The sequence below is a fragment of the Branchiostoma floridae genome, chromosome 10 (assembly GCF_000003815.2).
Source record: "Branchiostoma floridae strain S238N-H82 chromosome 10, Bfl_VNyyK, whole genome shotgun sequence".
In the NCBI taxonomy this organism is placed as follows: Eukaryota; Metazoa; Chordata; class Leptocardii; order Amphioxiformes; family Branchiostomatidae; genus Branchiostoma; species Branchiostoma floridae.
The window spans coordinates 22,667,740-22,683,754 of record NC_049988.1 but is presented as its reverse complement, the minus strand read 5'-3'; the positions used below and the strand labels follow the sequence as shown (position 1 = coordinate 22,683,754).

Below are 16,015 nucleotides of genomic sequence, written 5' to 3'. Positions count from 1 at the left end.
AAAGACGATACGATAGCAATTTACTCACAAAAAGGCTTAGTTTTTCTAGCGTAACAAAATTTACAACTTGGTCATTTTAGTTCCAAACCCTCAGAGATTGCCTACAACTCACAACAAATCACCCCTCATAAAAGCGCCACCCATTTCACAGTATTTTCATTTCATTTCATTTATTTATTTAGCCAGGTGTACTCACTCTGGGCGGGCGGCCTGATTTTCAGGAGACCCTGGTACATCAAACTTCACTCCGACATACATAGCATATACATGGTCACAAAATAACAGCATGCATGATACAACATAAGTTCTTAACTATGGGAAAGTTCACTAGTTCACTAGTAGACTCTCCCAATGACCCAAATGACCCCAGCGGCTTCTTGAGTAGATTAATCGGTCGCCTGTCGGGAAGACTAGCCGTTTTAAACAAGATCTGTTTCGTCTTTCTTAGTCTTACACAAACACATTCATAATCTTGCCCCTCGAGATTTGTCCTGATACTTGCCACATGTAACCGAACACCACAGGTTTTCTGCTACACCTTCAGTAACCATGGTGACAGCGGTCTGGCCAGTTCATTATTTTTTTGGAAATGATGAATAGGAAGTTAAAGAGCTCCCCCCCCCTTGTTTCCGACCTGTTTCGGTGAAGGTAAAGATGCCCCCCTCCCCACCTCCATTTTCGTCATCCCGAAAAGTCTTACATTTCTGTCCAATGTCGTACACATACCATATAAATGATCTCTACCCCCTATAGTTCATAATAATGCAGTCATATTGTCTGTATATCTCGTTCTTACCTGCTTCCAGTGATGATTATAGCCTGGTATCCAGACCGCCGTGCTATACTCGCTAATCACTTCGGGCCGGCAACCGATTAGCCCCGCCGCCAAACACAGCACGCGGGCCCTGATTATCTCTCGCACAGCGGTCTGGACGGGCCCTTGTATAAATTTTCTCGAGACGGCTGCCTCGCGCGCCACGGGGAGTAAGACGATCGCCACGGGAAGTAAGACGATCGGCAAGTTGATTGGTAGCTGGGGCCTCGCCATGCAGGCAGCGGTAGCGAATCAGAACGGATATAAATATTCATGATTCCTAGGCGCGCGCCAAACATCACGTGCTGCCATGGAGACCACCATATCAACACACAAGATGTCTTGCTGGCGGCAGCGGACGTGTGGCGATAAAGAAATTACTGATGAGGAATGCTACACAAGTTTATTTTCACCAAATATACTATTCACATTATTTACAGGGCTTTAATGAAATACTGTATATCTCAAAAGAATCTTGATAGCATCGTCACGTTTCGGTGTAATATAGATATATATGTAGATATATTATATCGCAACTTCCACTATAGTAAAACAACGACAAATCAACGAAACTCGTAAACCGTAACACAACAAAACTTATATACAGCGTTACAACAAAAAACGGCAAAGCCTTAGCAAAGTGCCTGTGTCAAAAACTAGCTATATAGACACACACAAAAAAAGGGTGGGCTGAATATAAAAATCAGTTCTTTACTCAGCGTCAAACTGTGTTTCTGGGATAACTGTCCTCAAATCTAAAGCAGTTTCTTGAGTCGGTGCCCGGGCATTGTCCCTTGTTTGTTGTCCGGGGACTTCTGTCATGACAGTCCCGCGCCTGAGGTGAAGTGGTTCTGCTTGTGTTCTGGCACCCCTGAGTTCAAGCAGGGACGGCCTTGGTTCAAGTGGCTCTATGACAATGCTCCTGGCCGTTTCGTTGTCCTGGTTGTCATCCCCTGTGTCGTCCAAACTCGGAAACATATCAGCGCTGGGATCCCATACAGCAGCGGCTGAATCGTTGTCCGATTTGGTGTTGTTTTCAAGTGGGTCGCCAAACAGGTCACCGCTGGGGTCGTATGAGTCACTGTTATCGTGAGCTGGTGTAGACGTGTGCAGGGGCGATCCGATATCACTCTCAGTAAACTTGTTGTCGCACCACTCCTCTGATAAATAAGTCGCGTCACTATCGTATTCGTATTCGATGTCTTTTGATGGTGACTTCTCAGCCATGTCTGAGACTGAGGGTAGGAATAAAGAAAATATAGTGACCAAAAATGCTCACGTGTCCGGGACGTCTTTTTGTTAAGTAGGCATGTCTCTGCATAATACTAAACATTGCGTCTGCAACAAATTTAGTATTCAAACAAACTACCCCTAATAAACAACGAATACAAAACTGACCTATTTTCGCCGTGATTTATGCTGTGTTGTCTGCTTGGAAGGGTCTCCCGCAAAATATGTAGTTGCCTTGATATTCTGTAGATTACGTAGACAGGGCGAGAGAACTGAGCGGGCGATAGATTGATATAGTCTCCTTGTGCTCGTGATGTGTACAGATCAAAATTCTAGAGAACCCACGCCATTCAACGCTAATGGTTTTATCGAGCTCTTGTGATAATAATTTCAAAGAGGATGCCGCCGCTGGTTCGTTTTGCAAGATTTCCCAATACGAGGGTCCCACAGACGGCAGTATGCTTCACGGCATACTGTAAACTGTCGGCATTCCGGATCAAACGCTGAGATCTACTACGTTTATGGCCGAAATTCGGCACAGTCATGAGAAAACCTCTTCTTTCAACGCTAATGCCGTAATGGTTTTATCGACCTGTTTCAAATATATTTTCAAAGGGAATGCCGCCGCTGTTGTTCGTTTTGCTCACAGGACATCATGCAACATTTTATGTGTGAATCTATGTCAGAAGCATATTCTCTGTGACGTACTCGACTATCAGCATTCCGCTTTGGAATATTTTTTGGTCAGCTATCCGCCTATCGTGTACATTCACCGCGCGACATTGTCCAGCACACTGAAAGTTGTTTTTGTGTCTTACGTCATATGCAAATCAGTGGGGTTTCCCAGACCGTGGGTCCCACAGACGGCAGTATGCTTCACGGCATATTGTAAACTGTCGGCATTCCGGATCAAACGCTGAGATCTACTACGTTTATGGCCGAAATTCGGCACAGTCATGAGAAAACCTCTTCTTTCAACGCTAATACCGTAATGGTTTTATCGACCTGTTTCAAATATATTTTCAAAGGGAATGCCGCCGCTGTTGTTCGTTTTGCTCACAGGACATCATGCAACATTTTTTGTGTGAATCTATGTCAGAAGCATATTCTCTGTGACGTACTCGACTATCAGCATTCCGCTTTGGAATATTTTTTGGTCAGCTACCGTATACATTGTGACATTTTCCGGCCAGGTTGGTCCGGCACACTTGTTTTTGTGTCTTACGTCATATGCAAATGAATGGGGTTTCCCAAACCGCGGGTCCCACAGACGGCAGTATAGCGGGGGAGATTGTCGGCATTTGACGGATCAGAGGCTGGGATCTAATAAGTTTATGGTCGAAATTCGGCACAATCATGAGAAAGGGAGAACTTCAAAGGAAAAATCTCTACAAGAACAGAGTACAGACAGCCATGACTGTCAGTGTGCGAGGGTCTTGGGGCAGGGAAACATGCCGCGACAGAAGCGGTCTTCCCTGCCAGGCATCAATGACTTTTGTAGGCTGTGTGCCCGTAACCTAGTGATTCTCGGAGTCAGACGACGATCCCAAAACTTGTTCAAGTTAACCGCCAACAGTAAGCCGGGAACAGTCCTCATTGCAACAAGACTTGAGAAGTTGCTTGGGACAGCGCCAGAGAAGAGGTCGGACCTCTCGGAGACCATCTGTCAGTTTTGTATTCGGAAGCTTGCGAACTATGAGCAAACTGTTGACAAAATAGGAGAGTGGAGACGCAACATCGGTACAAGAACGTGTGACAGGACCCCCAAGACTACCCCCAAGAGGACCCCTACTCGCAAGAGCCCTGCCCCTGGACAAGGAAAAACTCCAGAAAACGCCGCTCGCAAGCGAGAGTTGAAGTTCACACCTGGGAAGTCGCCGGCCCAGAAACAGGCAAGGTCAGCACAACAGAGCGAACAGGAAAGTGAGAATGTCGACCCCCTACAAAACAAGAGCGCCGAAACAACAGTTGAGGTACGTTACTGCATTACCACGGGTATATAGTGTAGCCCATTTTCTCTTACTGGCTGTGAACTTGCATTTCAGTTGACAGACTCTCTTTGTCTTGTGATAAAATTTCTTCCACACAAAGTGTCGTACATGGGGGTTATTTGTGGGAAATATCTGTTCACAAACTCTTGCTCCACTATAAACAATGTTTTAGCTCGGCGATTTCGAATAATTCCCGCAGTTCCGACAACGAAGAAAACAGAGGTCGTCTGTAAAAGTAGCTAAATGTTTAACGTTAGACAGCACGTACGAAGATGTTACCAATTTTGAAGATGATGAAACTAGATACTGTTATATTGGAAGCAACCGTACAATTATTTTTCCAAACAACCCCCCGATAATATAGATGACGTTCTGTGTCAATCGTTGCCCCAAAATATAATATTTTTTGCACGTTTTCGGCACCCTTTGAAGATCGTAATCGGCTAAATGCAATATGATGCTAGTCTTACTGTCAACAAGTGGCCGGCCTTGTTTAGTAGCCTTGTTTCTATTAATTATTCTATACGTTCCGCGATTCAAGTTGCTGTTTACCTCGCTGATTCATGCCGTTTGGGAGATTTTGTGGTATCAAAAGTCAAATCGCAAGGGAAGTTAAGTTATACTGATTGTTTCTACGCCGAACATTTCTTATGTGAACGAATTAGCACTTCAAACATGAACCAGACAGGGATTGCCCCTGCTGGTTTGACTTGTTTTCTGATCAGACCGTCAAAGTTATTATATAAAAATTGTATTTCAAAGCGTCAGTGTGGCGTCTTATAATTTTTCTCCAAATAACGTAGCGTTATATCGAGATCGGCCGCGATGTTACGCAATGTTATGTACCGGTGGGCGCCAGCCTTCCCACGCTCGGCCGAAAAATAGCATATTACGAGCAAAAATACTGTGGAAATATGGGAATAAAAACCTAAACTTTCAAAATTAGGGGAATCCATGGTTAGCAAAGCCGCATTTTTCTAACGAATAATAAATATACAAGCAAACATTGATATCTGAGTGCAGGATGGGATTTTAAGAAGCTACTGTGCCTAGCGCTCTGAAAGTCGTGTTGTTTGTTTGTGTCCTACGTCATATGCAAATCACTGGGGATTCCCCAGCATGGGTTCCACAAATTGCCGGGGCAGGCTCAGACCATTTGTTCTCACCTTGTGTCAATGATTGAAATTACGAAATAATGATCAACACCAATAAACTAGGAGATGATATTACCCTTGATCATTGTGTTTTTCAGTCTCTACCCGCATTTACATTGGTCTTATCTCATGTACAGGTGCAAGTACAGTTCCCATCGGACAAACACCCAAGGCTCAAGAGGTTGGATGGGGAGCTGAAGTCGACAGTGCAGCAATTAGCGGAAGGGAGGTGGGCTGCTGCTGCAAACAGCCTGCTTAAGCACAAGGACATGACTGCAGCCTTACAGGTGAAAGTCTCGGAAAGTATTAAACGCGAGTGCAATGCAATGGCTGCCGGCTCCATCCTGGGCAAAACGACCCCTGAAGACCTACAAAAGTTCAGGATGGGCGACTTCGGCATGGAACTGGAGGCAAGGGCACCATGGTTGAACTCCTGCCTCCATGGCGCTTGTGGGGAGGCCGAGACCAGTCAGGCCGGGCTCATTGCAAAGTGCACTGCAGCATCAGTATGCCTTCGAGTGAAACATCAAAATCTGTCTGCGATTCAGTACCGCAACAGCATTGCACTTTTGCACGGGGGGGCCAAAAAAGTTGCATTTGCTAGATTTAACAAGCAACAGATTTGCATGTCACACCGTATGAGCTTACAGAAGCAGAGGGAGTTTGGAGCATTCAAGGATGTAGCAGTGCTTGGTTGGAAGAACACTCTTGAAGTACAGAAGGAGAGCGTTTCACTTCTCAAGTCCCTCCATGAAGAAGTCGTAGAGCAGGAAAGGGTGCAGTGCAAGGCTGGCCTGGACACTTCAGGAAACAGTACAATCAGCTCTGCTGACTTGCAGGCTCTGGACTTCAGCTTTAAGAGCTATGATGTTGTCGTCCCACCCCCACCCAGCCTGGAAACTGAAGATGACAGTGACTTTGACCTTCTGGGAGTGAAACCACTCGATGAACCAGCGTCACCTGCAAATTCTTCTGCCATAGACATCTCTGCTATGTTGGCCAACATTAAGGGATACAGGGAAGAGACATATAAAGTTGCCGAACGAGCCATTCACAGCGTTGCTGCTACACCAGACAGCAGACCACAGGACATAGTTCGCCAAGCAATATGCTTCATCATCGAGACCCCCCTCGGGACTTTCCAGATTATTTTCGACAACGTTGATTTCTACGTCACACCTCACCATCAGTCCACAGAGAACCGCCCTGAATCGGTGCACTGGGTACACCAGTATGCTGCTAAGGATCGCGTAGTGACAAACCTCCCAAGCGATGAGCCACTGAAAAGACTGAAAGATCTAAACTTGGAAGACATACTGCCAACCTATGAAGTCCAGCAGCTGCTTCGGAAGGACTACATAATCTATGTCGTCAGGGTGCTGGTGTGGTACCTGGAGGCTTTCAGAGACTTCAAGAAGAATGCGGTCTGGCACATCCCACACGAATTCTCTGCAGAGATGGAGCAGCAAAGTGAACAGGTGAGGTCCAAAGCTTCATAATTTTCCTGAAGTTTACAAAGATAGATTATGATATCATATGTCTATGTATCTCTCTATCTATCTCTAAACATGTGTATATAGATGTATATCCATAATTTTCCCACACCTGTTGGCAACTTTTTCTGACCAACACATGTGAAGATTTTGCATTAAAACAATACTACATTTTTTCCAGTGCTGGTTAGGCCTACAATTCAAAAACGAGAACTACAACAAGGACATGGCCGACATCATGCGCAAGATACAAGCCGACTACGTTCCCGCCAACGTAGATGAAGATGGGGCCATCACAGACCTCATCCACCCTATCCTGTTGGGAGGGGACTTGCTGTCTGAGGAGAGGGCAGCGAACATCCAAGCAGCATTCAAGTCCTTAGACACACCAGAAGAGCGCCTGGATGGAATGATACCAAAGAATGAGGTCTGGCATGCTGGAAAGAACCTACTTGAGGTAAGATTCATATATTTCTTTGTCATCTGTTACATAACTACCGTTGAAACATTGACCACCAGTATAACTTGCTGATTACTTATCCCAAGGTAATAGTCAAACTAGTACAACTAACATTCATTACTGTATGAGTTATGCAATAACTATACTACAGTTCAACAGTTCATAAAACTTATTTTATCATTTTATTTTCACAGATCTACAATGGCAAGTACTTCAAGCCGACAGCTGGAGCAGACAAAGCATCACTGTGCGCCAACATGAACGTCATCCAGGCCACAAACGCAAAGAAGGGGCCACACATCGCTTACAACCACTACATGGAGCTCTTCATGAAAGACCTGCACGCCTCCATCATCTATGCAGCGAAGAAGATATTCCATCTCCCAAGTATTGATGGTAAGAGAAGCTTACACAATACACACACACCACTTATTGCACCCATGGTTGTAAAATACTAGTAGTATCTCATTGCAAGACACACTACCCCCCACCCCACCCCAGCACACACACACACACACATAAAATACACATGCACTCATACACACGCAAATACACATCTGTAAAACACTTACCTTTCAATGTCAGAGATTTGATGTAGATGTCTTCTAATGCATCCCACAGAATGCATGTCTTCTAAATACATCTTTCTCTCCTTCTATCTCTCCCTTCAGCTCCGCCCGAATCCATCGTGCCAGACATGATCCTGAGTGGAGATCAGCACACCAAGAGTGACTGGATTCACAGCAGGGCAGCGGAGATCGTAGACCTTGTATTTGCAGAGGACCTTGATGTCGTGCAAGGTATGTCCCTGCAGAAGCCCACCGAGTTTAAGTGCAGGGCAGAAGGGTGTAACCGAGTGTACGTAAGGCCTAAGCCAAGAGTAACTCACGAGTTGAAAAAGCACAACCTCGTTGTGAGTGAGACAGAGAGCTCACCCTCCACACACATGAAGGAAGACCATATTCGAAACTATCACATTAGCAAGCTAGGAATGGCACTCCTCATTAACAACATACATGATGCCACAAGGGAAGGAGATGGGGAGAGGCTGTCTCGGTGCTTCAAGATGGCTCTCCTCTTCTACAGGTGTCATGGGCACACAAAGTATGCCCATGGCACCCTCCTTCACTTTGCAAGGAGCCAAGCCTTGCTGCCACCAAGCCTGGCACACTCTCTGGTGTGGAACAGGTTTGTGAATGATAAGGGGGGGAAGGGAAATAATGTGCCCCTGGACCTTAACCTAGAATTCAAGAACAACTTGCTTAAGCAATTCCTGAAGCACTTGGGGCCAAACCTGAACGAGAGTAATGCAGCCAGAGTTGCTAACTCAATTGGGGAGATGGCAAAATTGCTCCAGAGTATTGACACAGAGTTAGGTGTTAGGCGAGGAAGTGGGTATCACCACAAGCCAGATGACACTGCTGACATCCAGAGGCTTGTTGTTCAGTATGAACAGGCCAATGTGTTAGACTTCCAACCAGGCAGAGAGTACAATTCTTTTCCTGGTATGGACAGGAACCCCATCTCCAAATTGAATATGGATAAGATGCTCGATTGGATGAGGAATAAACTCAAATACTGGGAGGCACTGCACGAATAGTTAATAGCATTTCATTGTGTAAATATCATTTTATACAGTATTGTATTGTAATGCGCAAACATTCTTGTCTACAATGGTCAGATGTGCTTACCCCTAGATGTTGACTGTCTAAATAGCAGAACGCCATGTGTCTCGCCTGTAGGGTCAGAAGGTTTTATCTTGTCAAAACATCTGTTAAATAGCTGTAGATTTAGTCTTCCATGGTCATTGTGATGATTTTGATAAGTCACTTATCTTCAGACATTATCTGAATGTTGCCTTACCATTGTAGAACATCTCACATTGTCCTAGATGCTATGTACTCTTTGATAATGTAACAAGTTTCATAGCTAATGTTTGAGATTGATCCGTGATCCTTTCTCTGTTGCTTAATGACAGAACTTGTACTACCCCATGATATGTGACTCTTAGTGTGTACAGATTGTATACATGTAATATATTCCATGGCCATTGTGATGATTTTGATAAGTCACTTATCTTCAGACATTCTCTGAATGTTGCCTTACCATTGTAGAACATCTCACATTGTCCTAGATGCTATGTACTCTTTGATAATGTAACAAGTTTCAAAGCTAATGTTTGAGATTGATCCGTGATCCTTTCTCTGTTGCTTAATGTCAGAACTTGTACTACCCCATGATATGTGACTCTTAGCGTGTACAGATTGTATACATGTAATATATGATGTAAATTTGTAACCATCATTGTTTCATAGCTAGTGATTTCAGTGATTGTATTTAATATTAATAGGTACCTTTCCTCCAAGGGCTAGCCCTTGACAATAGCCCCAGGCTAGTTGGGCAACACTGGCTGTTTGTATTTGTTAACAGTTGAACAAATAAATCCTGAATATAATGTAACAAGAGGAAGTTTCTTTTCATTGTTTGGGGAGCGATTTGTGCAATAAAAGAATACAGACAAGACACATTTGGATCTGTGTTGATTCTGAGTTTATTGTAATTGACAATAATTTTATAGAAAAATACTGTACTCTGACTTAACTATACTGTTGTGATACATACTTAAAAAAACAGATTTGGACCTTTCTTCCTCAATTTGGGACTGTTCGGCAAATTTAAATTTGAGGTCTGTTATATAATGAACATTTTTTTCAGGTAAGCACAATAATAACAACATTGTAGTACCAGTATACATGTATAACGATTATACAACTTTGTTTCATAAATGTTAACATCCACTTCATTGTTATGTTGCAAGTGTTTCTATATCATTTATAGCAACTTCCTTACATCCCTGCAACAAGTTACAACATAAACAGTTCTGTCATGACTAATTCCTGAGACTGGCAATGTGATGATACTGCATTGAACCTACCTAGTCACTGTCACTGTCATAGTTTTCATTATCATAGGGAAATACCAAGACACCTTCAGGGGGAGTCTCCAAACTGACCCAGCTAGCTGGTGGCATATGATTGTCACCGGAAGGTTCCATGTCATTACTCAACTCATCACTGATGGCATCAAATAGATCATCTAAGTCTAAATTATCGTGGAACACCTTGTTCACAATCTGCATGATTCCCTCTGCATATTTTGGCGACAACACATTGAAGTTCTCTAGAATGTAATCTACAGAAAATATATATTCACAATCGTCCACAACAGCATCTATAAAGTCTGGACTTAAACCAGTAGTTTGTGCTACTGACAACATAAGTCTTTTGCCCTTAACTATAGAATGTCTGTAATGGTAGAGCCCTTCTCTCAACAACTCCCGCTGTTCATCACTTACACTTCTTTGTAATGATGGGCTTGTTTTGACTACATTGGGAGTTAACTGTTCAAAGGCATAGGCGCTTACGCTACATGACATAGAAGCACTGTCACATGAGCACGAACTGTGGCAAAAATTACAACATGCATGGCCTGGTTCAAGTGGAACTGTGGTCGGCACTGACTCAAACTTGTTGTACAATAAAGTTCTAAGACATTTCAGCCCTTTCGCATACTCTCTTACATCCTTGCTACACCTCTGTTGTGCATAACTATACATAATAGCATGGGAGGGTGCACCATCCCGCCCAGCCCTACCAATCTGTTGCAACATATCTTCCATGTCCTCAGGTGGACCATAGTTGACAACATACCTTACATTTGGGAAATTGATTCCCATGCTCAGGGCTGTGGTGGCGATTACAATGGACAACACAGATGAATTTTTCCTGAAAGAATGCAGTATGTGTTCCTTCAACTCTGGCGGTGACTGGCTATGGAACACCTGTATTCGGCAGTTATAATACACCTTCTTGCCAACATAAGCCTGGTCACCTAGTGCTGCCTTAAGATGGCACCATACAGCACCGCACTTGTCAAATTCTTTACAGTATATCAACACCTTACCAAACTCTGTGGGGTTTTCTTTCACGCCAGATACGATCCAGTGCAAACAGGAGAGGTTGTCAGTTGGCTTTATGCGATTAGCAGACAGTCGAATATTAATACGATTCGGACAACCTTCGACAAACTTAGTGTCCTTACTCATATTCAGTAGCCGAACAATGTCCTTTCTTGTCTGCGGATCAGCTGATGCTGTCAGAGCTAAAATTGGTGTCCCTGCATTTAAAAAAAAAAATGCATAATTAGTAGCTTTACATTTTTTTCTTCTTATTTACCTTTGTATTTTGTATGTTGCAAAGGAGACAACCGTTAAAGGTGAGTATTCAACTGTATTTTCTTCTTTTTAGACTAGATTTTGTAGACTAAGACGTTTGATAAAGAATATTATAAAGCAGCATTTCAGAAGCTGTCAGTAACATATGAAAAATGCCTGAAAACTGAAAACTGAAAAGGCTACAATTAAGTTGACCTCACCTTGCTTGCACAGTGACCTAAGCTCAGCAATCCTGCCGAACGTCTCCCTGAATGCCTTCCCTCCTTTCTTAGCTTCTCCCCTGCAAAGAACAGAGCAGTGCAGTGAGTACAGTACATAGTCACTGTGGCTTCGGTGACTTCCACTGCACGGATGTAACGCAAAAAAAAAAAATGATTCCCGCAAATTATACTACGCAAGTTACATCCTTACACACTAATTTTGTTTCATTTATCTCTTAATGGCTTCCGCTATTGTCGTAACAACAAGGGCACATGCACTCCGTGATGCCGTACTTGGAACGAAAGGTGGGAGGGGGGCGCCTCGAATTAGAGACGCTAAAAATGATATCTGTTGCATTTTTACAGGCTATCAAATCGTTCAATCATGCAATTTAAATTCGAGGCAAGTTTTTAAAATATGCATACCAATTAGGCGTTTTATGGGCTTCATCTACGACGATTCCAACGAGGTTTTCTTGAAACACCGTACTCTGAAGCATGTCCCGCCATTTTGGATCAAGAACGAACGTCTCAGGGTTTCCAAACATTAACTGGAAACTTCCGTCCAAAATTCGCCTTTCGTCACAAGGACTGGCGTTACACAGCGACACGGCCGACAATCCAAACTGCTGGGCTTCTACGACTTGATCCTTGATGAGCGCCATAAGGGGAGAAAGAACGATGAGGATCGGGTACTTCGCCGTCTGTATGTGCTTCGGACAATGGGCGCTGAAACTCAAAAGTCCAGAGGCAGCGGGAGCAATCTGGTAAATCAGGGATTTACCAAACCCTGTGGGCAAGAGTCCCATGGCATCATTGCCAGACAGAAAGTGTTCCAGCACAGCACTCTGTTCAGGTTTCAAGCAGTCGATTCCTTCGAGCGGAAGCAAAGTTTTAGCGATAGAATCCCGGATAGCGTCTTTGGCAGGGTCCTGGGCCTCCGCCATGTTGCCTGTTTTGATAGATATGCAAAACAGACGGCCGCGCCAAGCCGGGCGGGGCGTCCCGGTTTACCAATCAACGGGCGGCTGTAGAAACCGGGTCAGCCATTGGTCGGGATTTTTGCCCACATAGAGGTGCAATTTTGAGAAGGCTGCCTATCCGGCCCGCCCAGACCCTCGCGGGTATAGTTATCAGAAACTGGATGCCATTACCTCTGAGTGCAAATAGAGACTGGGGCTTGGACCTTCCCTGGCATAAGGATTATACATTACCGCGAAAGGGCTATAGTATAGAGCGAGGGACTGGTATCCAGGCTATGATGATTATTACCTCCGCACAATCCTCCTGCAAGTGTCTGTCTGGAGCAGCAAGGGTGAAAGGTGAAAGGTCATGAAATGCCTGCTTATCCACATTCAGTGTGCCGCGCGTTCCGCCTACACTTCAGAGGAGCTGCCCTTATTATGCGCCTTGTCTGGATTTTTCTTTTTCCGTTGTTCTGCCTTACTTCTTATATTGTTTTCAAACAGCACGGAAATAATCAGTTGTTAATGTAATAACATTTTATACATTAACCTTGTATGTATGTGTCCTGTTGTAATGTGTCTCTTTATATGTAAACAAGCTTGATAATTCTGTACTAGGCTGTCTTTCTAAGAGAAATAACTTAGTCTAAAGCTAATATTACTATTATAAGTACATTTACAGCAAAATTATCAGAAAGATTTAGAAAGATTTATGGTCCACCCTGTTGAGTACTACTGTTGAGTCCACACGGACCGGTTTAAGGTCTTGAAAAAAAACGAAAGGCTGAATAAGTGCGACAGTGTTTTATTTGTTTGTATATATATATATATAGATTCTATTTTCATGTCAAAATACTGCCAAGTATAGTGATGACCTAACGGTGCAATATAACCTTGGGCGCCAGGGGGAGCCGTTTGCTGGGTTGGAGTTTTGTTACAGTATCTTTTGAAGAAAAACAAGCAAACTCTCAGTGGGAGAACAAGAACGAAGCAAGGAGGTTAAAAAGAAAAACAAGTGATTTTTAACCTCCTTGAACGAAGGATTTGTTCTAAAACAGGATTTACGTGTGTCCGGGCTGCCTTGGTTAAGAGAAAGACGCCATGAGTGGAACACAGCTTTGGGTACAACATTTTAATGGTCGGTGTCAAACCGTTGAACAATTATAGTATATATGGATCGAACTGATCCTCACACTAACCGACATCTGCCTCACCACAGTCACCCCTCAGTAAGACAGCTGGAGCCATAGTTCCTGTTGGTAACTTTAATTTAGTGTGACACATGTACAAATCGGCTTCACCAATATGGTTTCTTCAGTGGTCCAGACTCACATGAGCACAGCTTTTATAAAGAAAATTGTTAAAAGAGCTCCCATCAATAAATACCAAGTTGTTATTGTATTAGGCGTTTTTCTCGTTTACTACAACAACAAAGAGTAGTCAGTCTACTGTGAAAACGATGAAGTTTTTTAGCGCTTGCATTTTGTCCGTGTTATAATTACCTGTTTTTAGGAAACGTATATTTAAGAAGTAGTAAAGCATTTGACAAACCACGATTTTATCACTTTCTATACTCTCCTATGTCAAACAAAGCCTTCGGGCTACGTGCAAAGATATATGGGTACATTCTCTGCAATATATATGAGAACTGAGGCGTGCCTACAATTGCAAAATAATGTATCATGACATTCACCATTTCTCATGTGTTATTTGAATACTCAACAAACTTGTAAAATAATGTGTTGGTTTGGGGCCATTGCTTTATCCATATGTAAAACTGCAAGCATGCACACAATCCAAACAAGAACCTGGAGTAAGATATAAGATTCTTATTAAAGATAAAATTCATGTAAAGAAAAACATTAATGGATTTGATACGTCAAACCTGGTCAAACCAGGAGCTTTCTACTTTTAAAATGTCCCTAAGTAAAACCTATTGGCTACGTGCCAAAAATATAGGTACATTCTCTGCAATATATATGAGAATTGATGCGTATCTAAAATTGTACTGAGAACTGATTCATTGCATTTCCACCACATGCATTCAAAGCGAACTATAAATTTCTATTGAAAGTGACGTGAAACGTGGCAAAGTGCATTGAGCTGGCTCCACATAGCTGGTAGGTTGGGCGCAGGGTTGTACTAATAGCTCCGTGGAGCTGGCTCGACGTAACTGGCTCAATGGAGCTATTAGTACAACCCCTATTGGTTCTTCACCGGTGGGTTTTAGAATGTTTGTCTAATGCAGCTTTCCTTCTTGCGGAATAGTCACATTGCCCACATTTGTAGGGATTTTCACCTGTGTTCGTATTTATGTGTTGGGATAAGTGAGACTTGTGAGCTGCCCTGTACCCACACTCCCCGCAGATGTAGGGCTTATCACCACTGTGCATGGGTAAATTGTAAATGTTGGTTCAAGTTGGACTTATGTGCAGCAGAATAGTCACACTGGTGACACTTGTAGGGTTTTTCACCTGTATGGGTTCTCATATGCTGGGATAAGGTAGACTTTTGAGTTGCTCTGTATCCACACTCCCCACACATGTAGGGTTTGTCGCCAATGTGCATGGCTAGATGTCGGTTCAAGGTGGACTTATCTGCAGAAGAATAGTCACACTGGTCACACTTGTAGGGTTTTTCACCGGTATGAGTTCTCATGTGTGTGGATAAATCGTACTTCCGAGCTGTCCTGTACCCACAGTCACCACACATGTAGGGTTTATCACCGGTGTGTCTTGCTAGATGCCGGTGTAAACTGTGTTTTCGTGCAGTAGAATAGTCACACTGGTCACATTTGAAGGCCTTGTCACCAGTGTGTTTGGCTAGATGTTGGTCCAAATGGCTTTTCCTTGTTGCAGAATAGTCACACTGGTCACACTTGTAGGGTTTTTCACCAGTATGAGTTCTCATGTGCACGGATAAGTCGGACTTGTAAGCTGTCCTATAACCACACTTCTCGCACATGTAGGGCTTGTCACCAGTGTGCGTGGCTAGATGTTGGTTCAAGGTCGACATATCTGCTGCAGAATAGTCACAATGGTCACATGTGTATGGCTTTTCACCGGTATGACCGACCAAACTGGTTTTGCTCGCTGTTGCCTGGTCTTTGGCTTTACTTTCATCCCTGACACATAAAACTCCAGAAGGAGACCCATCACAGACGTTCTGGGAAACAGCAGTAGGAGACTTATTGCCTACTTCTGCCATGTCGAACCTAATGAAGTAGAAAAAATTATTGGAAAAGAAGAAATAGACTATCTAAAACTAGATGACTGCAAGCAAATAATGTTTATATTTACATATACATTGTCTAGCCTAAAAGCTATTTACGATTGAGTGTTTTTTTTTTTGTTTCTGTTTGTGTGTTTTTGCAATTACAACATATATATATATATATATATATATATATATATATATATATATATATATCCTACATATACTAATCAGGTTCACTTTAAAGTGACCGTAAGTGAT

The 16,015-nt window shown here is 43.2% G+C and overlaps 4 protein-coding genes across 4 annotated transcripts in view; 1 reads left to right on the top strand and 3 right to left on the bottom strand.

Annotated features, from left to right (window-relative positions):
• Positions 1-16,015, bottom strand: part of LOC118424803 (zinc finger protein 665-like) — a 1,044,319-nt gene that overhangs the window by 192,156 nt on the left and 836,148 nt on the right. The window lies entirely within an intron of this gene.
• LOC118424824 (formin-like protein 2) overlaps positions 1-16,015 on the bottom strand; it is a 1,075,906-nt gene that overhangs the window by 251,431 nt on the left and 808,460 nt on the right. The gene's annotated exons all lie outside the window — the stretch shown is intronic.
• On the top strand, positions 3,047-9,557 carry LOC118424802. Its single transcript, XM_035833581.1, has 5 exons — positions 3,047-4,017; positions 5,327-6,667; positions 6,864-7,139; positions 7,337-7,538; positions 7,814-9,557. Exons 1-5 carry the CDS (start codon positions 3,379-3,381, stop codon positions 8,740-8,742), a joined length of 3,387 nt encoding a protein of 1,128 aa, XP_035689474.1. The 5' UTR covers positions 3,047-3,378; the 3' UTR covers positions 8,743-9,557.
• LOC118424804 (ATP-dependent DNA helicase RecQ-like) lies at positions 9,709-12,555 on the bottom strand. The gene is made up of 3 exons (XM_035833584.1): positions 12,003-12,555; positions 11,577-11,656; positions 9,709-11,318 (listed from the first exon to the last, which is right to left on the bottom strand). The coding sequence occupies exons 1-3, from the start codon at positions 12,521-12,523 to the stop codon at positions 10,078-10,080; spliced, it is 1,842 nt and encodes a 613-aa protein (XP_035689477.1). The 5' UTR covers positions 12,524-12,555; the 3' UTR covers positions 9,709-10,077.

Excerpts from the sequence above, each read along its gene's own strand:
- LOC118424802 (XM_035833581.1), top strand. The coding sequence starts at position 3,379 with ATGGTCGAAATTCGGCACAATCATGAGAAAGGGAGAACTTCAAAGGAA. Across the intron at positions 4,018-5,326 it reads GCGCCGAAACAACAGTTGAG|GTGCAAGTACAGTTCCCATC; the intron begins GTACGTTACTGC and ends TCTCATGTACAG. Across the intron at positions 7,539-7,813 it reads CCATCTCCCAAGTATTGATG|CTCCGCCCGAATCCATCGTG; the intron begins GTAAGAGAAGCT and ends CTCTCCCTTCAG.
- LOC118424804 (XM_035833584.1), bottom strand. The coding sequence starts at position 12,523 with ATGGCGGAGGCCCAGGACCCTGCCAAAGACGCTATCCGGGATTCTATC. Across the intron at positions 11,657-12,002 it reads GCCCATAAAACGCCTAATTG|GGGAGAAGCTAAGAAAGGAG; the intron begins GTATGCATATTT and ends TGTTCTTTGCAG. Across the intron at positions 11,319-11,576 it reads TAGGTCACTGTGCAAGCAAG|GGACACCAATTTTAGCTCTG; the intron begins GTGAGGTCAACT and ends TTTTAAATGCAG.